General features: G+C 38.4%; 1 protein-coding gene across 2 annotated transcripts in view; it reads left to right on the forward strand.

The window, feature by feature from the left end:
* The window catches only part of NXPE1 (neurexophilin and PC-esterase domain family, member 1), a 34171-nt gene extending 24301 nt beyond the window's left edge, over window positions 1-9870 (forward strand). For both annotated transcript variants that reach the window (XM_008577821.1, XM_008577820.1), the window contains 4 exons: window positions 817-1550; window positions 3627-3688; window positions 7622-7834; window positions 8807-9870. In XM_008577821.1, coding sequence (XP_008576043.1) covers window positions 871-1550; window positions 3627-3688; window positions 7622-7834; window positions 8807-9342 — 1491 coding nt within the window. In that variant the 5' untranslated portion in view covers window positions 817-870 and the 3' untranslated portion in view covers window positions 9343-9870. The remainder of the gene's footprint in view (window positions 1-816; window positions 1551-3626; window positions 3689-7621; window positions 7835-8806) is intronic.
* The last annotated feature ends 2542 nt before the right edge of the window (window positions 9871-12412 follow it).

Consider the following 12412-nt stretch of genomic DNA (forward strand, 5'->3'; position numbering starts at 1 on the left):
ACTATAAAATACTGTCTATTGCTAAAACTGTAAGTGATCTCTAAACTTGCAGTGATTTCTAAATGAGACATTGACAGATGTTTAGGTAACGGGGGAAAACGTGGAGGTGGCCAGCAATCCAGGAAAAGAAAAGAGTATTAGTAAAGAGAAAGAACTGAAAAAAAAGATCAGCTACTAAAAATAAAAATAGCCATAAAACTGGAGTTCTTACCTCTTCCTGGTAAGAACGGGAGAGTTAAAAAGAGGCCACAGCATGAAGCACATTAAGATTGGACTTTACCCCAAGAGTTACAAGAAGCCATTGAAGGGGCTTAAGCAGGGAGGTGACATGAATAGAGTCTTGCTTTAAAGGACCAGTTTGGCTTCAATGGTGACAATTAAATGGAGAGAAAGCACGACTGCTTTCATGAACTCTGAGACAGACTTCATCCCTGAGTGACTGCAACAATCCTGCAGATAAATGATGATGGCTTGAACTATGATACAGCTGGGAAGGAAAGGCCTGTCAGACATGGGTAAAAGGCACTTAGAGGTGGAACGAGCAGCAATTAGTTATTGCGTGTTGGGTGTATATGAAAAGGAAGAATAAAGCAGCAGCAGCAATTTATTACTCATACATATTCTCTGAGGTGTATATTTTAGATTTATCTACAACTCTTCAGGTATTCTCTAAAATATTGAGGTAAAAATGTAAGTGTTTACATTTTATTCAAAATTGTCGTTTTAGTTAATATTGATGATAATATGTAAATAAATACTCAAAAATGATGAGGAACAGGTTCATTTCATATTATGTCACATTTCTTGTCATTTCAGCTTTGGTCTGTTCTAAACTTACACATCTTTTCCCAACACTGGAACATATATACAATGTCCTTATTCCCTAAAACTCCACTGGGCCCATTAAAGACACTAACAGAGACTGAGCTGAGAATAAAGGAAATCATGGAGAAACTAGACCAGCTGATCCCTCCCAGACCTTTCACCCACGTGAACACCACCACCAGTGCCACCCACAGCACAGCCACCATCCTCAACCCTAGAGACTCATACTGCAGGGGGGATCAGCTGGACATCCTGCTGGAGGCGAGGGACCACTTAGGACGCAGGAAGGAATATGGTGGGGATTTCCTGAGGGCCAGGATGTCCTCCCCAGCCCTGCAGGCAGGTGCTGCAGGAAAGGTGACTGACTTCAACAATGGGACCTACCTTGTCAGCTTCACTCTGTTCTGGGAGGGCCAGGTCTCCCTGTCTCTCCTGCTCATGCACCCCAGTGAGGGGGCATCGGCTCTCTGGAGGGCAAGGAACCAAGGCTATGATAGAACTATTTTCAAAGGTAAATTTGTTAACGGCACCACCCACGTCTTCACTGAATGTGGCCTGACCCTAAACTCAAGTGCTGAACTATGTGAATACCTGGATGACAGAGACCATGAAGCCTTCTACTGCGTGAAGCCTCAACACATGCCCTGTGAGGCACTGACCCACATGACCTCCAAGAATCGAGAAATTTCTTATCTTACTGCCAAGGAAAAAAGCCTTTTCAACAGGTAAGTATACTTTTCAATACACTGTGAGATGCCCCCAGCCCAGAGCTACATTGCTCATCTCAACTAATATTAAGCATCACCTTCTCAGATGTCTCCTCTACTCAAGGTTCTGATCAGACATGTGGTACTTCATGGGGTCCCGTTTCATGCCAAAGTTTGCATTTTTGTTGAAATGGTCAATACAAGAAGACTGCACAAGATGGAATTCTGTAATACATAGGCCTAGCTTCTCCATGATGATTGATATTTTCAGATTCAGTCAGGTCTTTTGATATAGACTTAGGTCTTACAAAATGTGCTCTATGGCAAACTATTCTATGTATTCATAGATGTTCCCCTGAAAATAAGATTCCTTGAGAACATCCATGCTCCTTCACCTCCCATATCATATTCTGTAGATTCTGCCTCTTTTATCTTTCGCACTCATCCATTTTTCTCCATGCCTAGTGCTGCTATCCAAGTTCAGACCACCATCATCTCACTAGGCTACTTGTACCAGCTTCCTGGCTGGTCTCCCTCCCACCAATCACAGCCTCTCTAATCCATTCTCTACTCTGCAGCCTGAGTAATCTTTCTAAAAAGCTAACTCCTACTGGTCATCTCCAGTTGATCTCACGATCAGATATTCCTCAGGATATACTGCTCAGGGTAGAGGAGTCCTTCATACTCCCCAAACGTGACCCAGTGATTTCTGGAGGCTCCAAGTATAAGCATGTTTCCCCTAACAATCTTGGCTTTGTCAATGCCATGCCTTTCTTCCCCTGCTCACAAACAGACACTCACTTCCTATCTCCTTGTTCTCCATTGAGGAGGAAAACACTTCATTGCTTAGAATCAGGGTCTCCTCAAGGGCCATTTTGAGGATTTTCAAAGGGTGACTATCTGTCACCACAAATCCCAGAAACTGTGAGCCAAGCCCTGAGACACCTATCAGTTCCAGAGTCTTTTGCTAATTTGCTAACCTTCTGTAAGCCTCAAGGGCTCAGTCCATTTCCTTTTCCCTTTCCATTCTTCCAATACCCATTTTTTCCCTGGAGATCCATTTTCCCTAAGCTTTCAAAAAATATGCAAAGAGGAAGTAAAGAATAGACACCAAACATGGAAAAATAACATGAATTCTAGACTCTTGCCTATTTATCCAAGATTGGCTCCTGATGTGTAGTTCCTGACTCTCTTCTGAAATAAGTAAAAGCATAGTTCTGTTTCTGTTCCTTCTCTTTTATCTCTGATGGTGCATGTCACCAAGTATCAGCAGCAGAGAATCAGGTGCCACCTATATCTGTTGTACTTGGCACCTGAGTCCCCATTCCCCTCTTAACCCTTTTCTGCCTGCCTCCAATTACAATACATATGTGCACAGGTTTGAAACAGAGTCAGAGAGATGGTAAGAGCTTTGAAGCAGGAAGAGTCAGGTGGTCTTTCATCAATTGGAGGAAAGAAATACAGTGTACATTTATTAATGCACCAGATTAAACACTACCTTCTGACAGATACTGAGGATACAGCAGTGGACCAGGCAAATGCATTACCTTCCTTCACATAGCTTACAGTCTTCAGAAAGCAAGTTTCTAGGAAAAACTGAAGTAAACATACCAGGAAACATGAGTAAAGAGAGAAGCAGGGGCCCTGTGATAAGTGGTCTCCACATCATGCTAAGGAGTCTGGACTTCTTAGGAAGTGATGGGAAGACAATAAAAGGTTTTAAGCAATAATGCAGTTGACTTTGCAATTAGAAAGGGTGCTCTGGAAGTTGTATTGAAGAATTTAAGTAGGATAAAACTCAGATAGGATGACCAGTTAGAGGCTGAGAAAAATATTATGCCAACTTGAATAGGTGATGTGGAAGCAGAAAGAGAGAAGAGAACTTGCAGATTAGATAAATATTTTGCATCTAAAACTCCAAGACATACCAATTGCAGGTGGCAGATGAGTAGGGCTGCCCTGGACTTCAGGTGCTCTCAGCGGGTTATAAAGTCTTCCCAAATCCTAATTCAATCGCAATGTCCAAGCAGGAGATTCACGTTACTGTGTCATGTGGGCAGACAGCAGGCTAATTCGTTGTCCTATTTCTTGAAGGTCTAAAGTAGGAGCTGAAATGATGAAAGACTTGAAACACATTGATGTCTCCCGATGTAACAGTAAGTCTGCTCTTTCCTGTGGCAGGTGCTGCTTAGCATGTGTCTTACGCAGAGGAAAGTTTATCTGTATTAAACCTAGTAATTGCAGTTTTCCTGAAGCACAATTTCTGGCAGGTGTCAATTATGTTGGACTCTAAGAGACAAATAATTCAGGAAAATTATTTCAAACTCTGTTTATAACAGATTACATTTTGATTTATCTAAAAGAAGAAAGTGTCAGTATCCTACACATATTTAATCCCGGTCGTTCATCTCCTAGCATCTGAAGCGCTGTGCAAATGACTTTGATGGATACCCACAATTTCAGAGTAGAAATGTTTTGGTTTTGATTTCCTAATTCTTTGTTGGCATAGCCTCTTATCTTTTAGTTGATACACTTACCATTTTTTTATGAATTTTCCTTCTTATTAAATGTTTCAATGGCAAACACAAAGCCATGTTGCTTATGAAAGAATAAAATTTATACTATCTTAGCATTAAAACAGTATAAAGTTAGTTTACCAACAACATGAGATTTACTTCATCTCATGATTTATTGACAATATTTATTCGTTTATTCAGCAAACATTTATTGAAGGTCTTATAAATATGAGGCATTGTGGAAAATGGAGAAAAATAAATGCTCAGTAAACTTGCAATCTGAAAGACATTAACCTACCAAATCTATGAAGAAAGTAAAAAGACATCACACGTCTTATAACATCCCGTGTAGGGCTGCCTGATTTAAGCAAATAATAATAATACAGGAAATCAGTTAAATTTGAGTACTTTCTAATTGTCTGTGAATATACACATTGAGATAAAGGAAAAATGTTGCATGGGACATACCTAAAATAAGATAGTATTCCTTGTTAGAAGTCAAATATAATGTGGTACCCTGTATGTTTATTATCTGATAACTCTAGTCATGAGCAAAATAATGATGGACCTTGTTCAACAGGCCAGTGAGGTGAGTATATGGTAGAAGATGAGGCTCGAGGGGAAGAAACTAAACCCTGGAGTTTCTCAAGTACCATGCTGAGGATTTCAGTATTTATTCAGTAGGCTTTTGAAAGCCACAGAAACCAATTGAGAGAGTGTTATGATCCACTTTGTGGTTTAAAAAGCTAATTTACAATTTAATAAAATGTGCGTGATCTATAGAGGGACAATTTAAAATGTTACTAAGGGATATAAAATAAAATTTACATAAATAGAAAAAAAATACTCTGGATAGATGACTTCATATTGAAAATATGTCAGTTTTCATTGATTCTTAATGCTGCTGTAACAAATGTGGCTTAAAACAACAAAATTGTATTATCTTACAGTTCTGTAGTTCAGAAGTCCAACATCAGTCTCACTTGGCTAACATCAAGGTGTATGTAGCAGGCCCACAACCCTTTCTGGAAACTCTAGGAGAGAATCCATTTCTTTGCCTTTTCTAGCGTCTAGAGGCTGCCTGCATTCCTTGTAACCCCTTGCCCATCCTCAAAGCCACAACAGTGGGTCATGTCCTCATGTAACATCTTTCTGCCTCCCTCTTCCTCTTCTGAGGACTAATGAGATTTCATTGGCCCACCCAGATAATCCAGGATAATCTCTCCATCTCAAAGTTTGTACCATTAGCCATATCTGGAAAGTCCCTTTTGCCATGGAGGGCAATGTATTTAAAGATTCAAGAAATTATGATGTAGATACCTTGGAGGGGGCCATTAGTCTCCCTACCACACTCTCTAAACTAGTCAAAAATATAATGAAATCCTATTATTATCCATATATTTCTTGAAATACTCAAGCCTATTCTAAAATTATTAAGTAAAATAAACATGTAAGAGTAATCAGGAGAGAATTTGTTATATATTTGAAATAGTCCTTCAGAGCACTTAGTTTGATACTTGGCAAAATGAATAACCTGAATAAACACTATATAAGATATGGTTTATGATAACAGGCTGAAAGGCTATCTTTTCACCAAAGTATGCCAATACATTATTAGGATGGGGAATATTTAATAACCATGGACCTCAAGCTTCCAAGGTTATGGTATTCAACCATCCACGGTACAATGCTCTCAAGCCTCATGTCACACTGAAATTACAACGTAGCTATAGGATTATGAAAATTCCCTATAGCAAGCCAAATCATCTGGATTTAAGAGCTATTCCTAGTGTATTTTCCAATTCTGCGGCCAGCACCATTTTGCCACTTTGCCCACAGGTTACACACAGTACAATCATGTAATGATGTACTATTCTGTGGACAAAGGCAATCAGAGACTGCAAGCCTATGAGAAACTAAAGGAGGATAAAGCAGAGATTTCTGGTGATCCCCCAATATCCGTTCCCTCCTCCCCCTTTAGTAATAGAACCCATTATTTTAGCTGAACCCATGGTCACACTTCCTTGTAACTAGTTGTGGCCATGACTAAATTTTTTCCATGAATATAAATGGAAGTGATATGGGAAACTTTTAGGGCATGCCTCTCAAAGCAAAACAACTTGCTCTCCCCTTCCATTTCTCCCCTTCCCACTGGCTCAGCTGTAGATATAAGTGGGAAAGGAAAGAGCTATGTTGGACCATGAGATTGATGTCATATGTTAAGCATGGCAGAGCAACAAGGTAGAAGGAACAAGAGTCCCCGACACCATGCAACATCATATTAGTCCTGACCTGCTCACTCTAGACTGTTACGTGAGGGAGAAATAAATTTCTATTTTAGGTCATTATTATGTTGGCCTTTCTTATGGCATTCCAGCTTACTTCCCATCTAACACAGAATGCGGTATCAGTACGGAAGTGCTGATGTAACAAAACCTAAGATAGGAGGGTTGACTCAGTGGTGGGGTAGCAGCATAGAGAGTAGCAAAGAAACATGACATGAGAAGTCTGATGATACTTGTTATGTCATGGCAAAACATTTGGTGCACTGCTACCAGTGATACATTGGAAGGCAGGCCATGTACCAACAGAGTTTATAATTCTAGTGGAACTTGCTGGAATAAGAATACCTGAAACTAGGTAATTTATAAAGAAAACAGGTTTATCTGGCTCATGATCCTGTAGACTGGAAAGTCCATGATTAGGCAATGGTATCTACCCAGGCTGCTTCCATTCATGGCAGAAAGTGGAAGGGGAGCAGGTGTGTGCATACAGATCACATGGCAAAAGAGGAAATGAGAGAAAGAGGGAAGGAGCCAAGCTCTTTGTTCAGTAATTGTTCTATTTTATTTCATTTTATTATTATATTTGTATTTTTTATCAGCACATCCATTAATACAAATCATATTTTTTTCTTTATGCTCCTTACCCGGCCAATCACTCCCCAACCCCCTTCCTTCCCTTCCCCCTATCTCTAATATCCTTAGGTTTACTCTCTCCTCCTCAAAGTTCAATGTGTTATTGTGGTCTTTTCTTTTCCTTCCTTCCTTCCTTCCTTCCTTCCTTCCTTCCTTCCTTCTTTCTTTCTTTCTTTCTTAGCACATTATGAGTGAGGACATGCATTATATATCCAAGCTCTTTTTAACAGCCACTCCCCAGGGAGGGCATCAATCAATTCACGAGGAATCCACCCCCATGACCGAACACCTCCTACTAGGCCCCACCTTCCAACACTGCCACATTGGCAATCAAATTTCAACTTGAGTTTTGGTGGGACAAATCATATCCAAACTATAGCAATGGCATGCAAAAGACAGAACATCAAGACTTAGCTCATGACCATAATTGGGAGAAAATGAACAGGGAGGAGTCAAGATGACTTAAAATCTCTCAAAAGAATGAGTAGGAGTGCCTAAAACAAAGCTGGTGATCAAATAGGAATGCTAAGAAAGGACAGAAGTAGGAAATAGGAGTTAGAGGAAGGCAGAAAGAGATCAAGAAGGGGAAAGACAAGAAAGAAGGCTGGATGTTTAACATGTCAATAAAATCACTTACCACAGTATCTGTTACCAGACCGTGAAATGATAAAAGAGAAATGCCAAGTTGGGATGAAGATTCCTGTCCCTGGTGGTTATACTTTGCAAAAAAGGTGGATAACAACATTTTGCAAACAGATTCCGTTAGATACAATTATGAAAAATGGCTGTTTGAAAGGAAAACTCATTTATCTCTTTGGAGACTCTACGCTACGCCAATGGATCTACTACTTACCCAAAGTCATAAAAAGTATGTAGTTATTTTATATTCTTTTAGAAGTTCAGGCTGATTTTAAAGTACTTTTTTTAAAAATTTACTTTTTTTAAACATAATGGATTGTACATATCTGTGGGGTACTGCATCAAATACCAATACCTGTGTGCAATATGTGATGCTCAAATCAGGATAATTAGTACATTCAATATTACACAATGTAATCAATTTTTGTGGCCTTTTACCAATTTCTTGCTAGCTCCCCTCCCCCTCTCCCTTTCCCACCTCTGGTAACCTCAGTTCTATCCTCTCCTTTTGAAAGTTCAATGTATTATTGTGATTGTTGGCTTATTTCACTTACCATAATTTCTTCTAAGTTCATCTATGTTGCTGTGAACGGCATAATTACATTCTTTTTATGGTGGAGTAGTATTCCATTGAGCATTTGAAGTACTTCTAATGAGGTCTCTAGTCTCTCATTTGGGCTGTCTTATTTTCAACTTCGTTCAGCTTTCTGGTTTTGAGCCTTTTAATTTAAAATGTATTTTATCTCTTCTTTCATAAGAAATATTGTTCCTCATAAATTCCAATGAAACTTTTCATTTTGATAGACATTTCACATACATGAACTGGTAATCTACCCTAAAGGGTAGAAATGTTCCAGTCAGAAATAATCTAGGTGGGGGCCGCCCCAGTGGCGCACTGCTACAGTGCGCTGCTTGGGAGCACGGCAGCGCTCCCCGCCGAGGGTTCGGATCCCACATACAGACTGGCCGCTCACTGGCTGAGCGAGGCGAAGCGGGCGCAACACTGAGGGTTGCGATCCTGTTGCCGGTCCCGGTCCGGTACGGGCGCGACACTGAGGGTTGCAATCCGTTGCCGGTCACGAAAAAAGACAAAAAGGGGGGAAAAAAAGAATCTAGGTGGATATTTTAAATGACAGGATTTTTTTTTTTTTTGTAATATTGATCATTACTTTTGTTAAGAGATCTATTTATTTTTTATCAGCACTAAAATTTTTTGATCTTCATGAAACTGGAAATTTTAAGAAACATTTACTTCTGGATGCAGAAAGACACACCCTGATTCAATGGAAAAAACATAGCCTTCCTTTTGTCACTCTTCAGCTCTACTCTGTGATAGATCATGATTATATTCCTCGGGAAATTGACCGGCTATTGGGAGACAAAAACACAATCGTCGTCATCAGTTTTGGCCAGCACTTCAGATCCTTCCCCATGGACATTTTTATTCGCAGGACTATCAATGTTCGAAAGGCTATTGAACGACTGTTCCTAAGAAGCCCAGCCACTAAAGTGATCATTAAGACAGAAAACATGAGGGAGATGCATATAGAGGCAGAAAGATTTGGTGACTTCCATGGCTACATTCAGTATCTTACCATGAAGGACATTTTCAAAGATCTCAACGTGGGCATCATTGATGCCTGGGACATGTCCATTGCTTATGGCACCAATACTGTCCATCCACCTGATCATGTGATTGGAAATCAGATTGATATGTTCTTAAACTACATTTGCTAAAGCATAAATATACAGAGTCACTAGGAAACAATCTCTGCAAACAATCCCACATGTATTATCAAAGAAGTTTATTCATTTTAGGGACAAAGACATTCATATTTAAAAGAATCTATCTTGGCAGGAAGGATGCTTAAGGACAATGACATCTGTTATGTAATACAAAGCCAAGAGAATCAGACATGAATAATGATCATGCCATGCCTAGAGCTTGTCTATATATGACAATAAATAGTCTTATTCTTTAGGCAAATTTGGGTCATTATTTCTGCTAACTTGTGGCTGGAAGCATCATTCTTAATACTTTGGTAGGGTAAAAGAGAATAAATATATGATTGTCATGATGTTTTAAAACAAGGGTCACCTCACTTTGTCTGTAAAAGGCTAGATAGTAAATATTTTAGGCTTTGCAAGCCATATGGTCTCTGTCACAGTTGTTCAACTCTGCCACTGTAGTGCACAAAAAGCCATAGATAACATGTAAACAAATGTGTGTGGTCACATTTCAATAAAACTTTATTTATCAACATGGAAATGTGTATTTCATATAATTTTTACATGTTGGGAAATATTATTCTTTTTTTGATCTTCCTCAACTTTTTAAGGATATAAAAAGCATTCTTAGATCATGTGTCCTAAAAAACACATGGTGGACCATATTTGGCTTCTAGGCCATAGTTAGCCAATGCCTGGTTTAAAACAAAAAAGTTGATATAATTGAACAAAAACTCCTTAGAGGTGGAGGGAAAAACTAGTAACAACTAGAAATAGAAGAAAACTACCATAACTTCAGAAAAATATCTACCAAAAAATTACAACAAACATCACTTCATAAATGAAACATAACAAACATTTCTTACTAATATCAGAAACAAAACATAAATGACTACCACTGCTTCTATTCAACAACATACTGGTAGTACATGTCAGAAAGGAACAGAAGTAAGTGTTATTATTTCATTATTCCTTCAGGAAAAAAAAGGCTAAATAAAGAATTTAGGAGGTAGTCTAACACAAGCTCAATATATAAAAATTAATAGCTTCCCTCACAGTAGAAATAATTAAACAACGTAATTAAAATAGCATGGTATCTCTGCACAGAGATTATGCACATCTTCTATGGTATTTAATACTAGATATTTGGCACTTTTTGACATACTGTAAATGCACCTTTTTAAATCTTTACATGTATAAAACATACAATATGTTTAGAAATTTGCAAAAACTTAAAAGTACGGTTCAGTGAACTATCAAAACCAAATATCTTCATAACCCAATGGTTAGGAACAAATATAACAAAACATGTACAAGACATATATGTGTGCACACACACACACACACACACAATCCACAAATTGAAAGACTAAGTAATCCTAAAAATTCAACGCAATTCCAATCAAAATCAGAACAGATTGTGTTTGTGTGTATATGTATGAGTAAGTTGACAAAATGATTCTAAAATTTCTAAGAAAATGCAAAGGGCCAAAAAAAATAATCAAGACCCTTTTGAAAAAGAAGAAGGTTGAAGAACTTACTATTACAAATATCAAGAATTATTTTATAGCTATAGAATAACAACAGTGTGGCACTGCTGCAAAAGGAAAACAAAGACCAATGAGGCAAAATGGAGAGAACAGAAAAACCCCAGCACATACAGACCCTGGCTTCACAAAAAATGAAGCACTGCAGAGCAGTGAGAAAAAAACCAGTCTTTTCAATAAATGTTTTAGAAAAACAGAAAATCCAGGACAGTTCACCACCATGGTAGCAGCCAGGGCCGCTCTACAGGCAGCCCTCTGCACACTCAACTACATTGATACAAGAAGAGTCACCAGTGGAGCCTGCAAATAGAGGAGGAAATCTTTATTCTCATAGCCAACTCCAGAGTAATAGAAGAAACAAATGCTCTACCAGATGACCAAACACCAACAAAAAAATACTAGAACTACAAACAAACGAGAAGATACAACACACCAAAAGAATACAGTAATGCTCAAGTACAAGACCCCATAGAGCAGGAAACCCTTAAAATGTCTAAAAAGGAATTCTAAAGCAGCAAGAGAAAAGGGTCACCTGTAAGGGAGCCCCCATTAGACTAACAGCAGACTCCTCAATTGAAACCCTACAGGCCAGAAGAAAATGGGATGATATATTCAAAATAGTAAAAGAAAATAATTGCCAGCCAAGAATCCTATACCCAGCAAGGCTATCCTTCAGAAATGAGGGAGAAATAGTGTATTTCCCAGACCAAAAAAAAAAAATTGTAGTTCACCACCATACAATCAACCCTGCAAGAAATTCACAAGGGAGTCCTGCATCTGGAATCTGAAAAACAATAATCACTGTCACAGATACACAAGAGAGAGCAAAACCCACCATTAAAATAAAAATGCAAACAATTAAGCAAAAAAGCTAAATCATGCCACCTCAAATTTCCAACATTGAAAACAAGAAATAAAAGGGTAAGAAATGGACAAAAGATATTTAAAACATCTAAACAAAAAGCAATAAAATGACAGGAGTAAAACAATACCTGTTAATAACAACCCTAAATGTAAATGGATTAAACTCCCCATTCAAAAGACACAGAATGACTGGTTGGATTAAAAAGCTAGACCCAAGTATATGCTGTCTCAAGAGACTCACCTCACCTGTAGAGACACACACAGACTAAAAGTGAAGGGAAAGAAAAAGATATACCATGTAAATAGAAACCAAAACAAGCAGGAGTAGCTATTCTTATATCAGATAAAATAGACTTTAAACCAAAAACCATAAAAAGAAACAAAGAAAGGCACTATATGATGATAAAGGGATCTATCCAGCTAGAAGACATAACAATCATAAATATATATGCACCCAACACTGGAGCACCCAGATATATAAAGAAAACACTCTTAGACCTAAAGAAAGAGATAGACCCTAATATAATAATAGTGGGTGACCTGAATACCCCTCTCTAATCATGAGACAGATCTTCCAGGCAATAAATCAACAAAGAGACACAGGATTTAAACTACACCTTAGACCAACTGGACCTGGCAGATATATACAGAACATTTCATCCAGCACC

The sequence above is a fragment of the Galeopterus variegatus genome, unplaced genomic scaffold, assembly GCF_000696425.1.
Source record: "Galeopterus variegatus unplaced genomic scaffold, G_variegatus-3.0.2 Scaffold1584, whole genome shotgun sequence".
Lineage (NCBI taxonomy): Eukaryota > Metazoa > Chordata > Mammalia > Dermoptera > Cynocephalidae > Galeopterus > Galeopterus variegatus.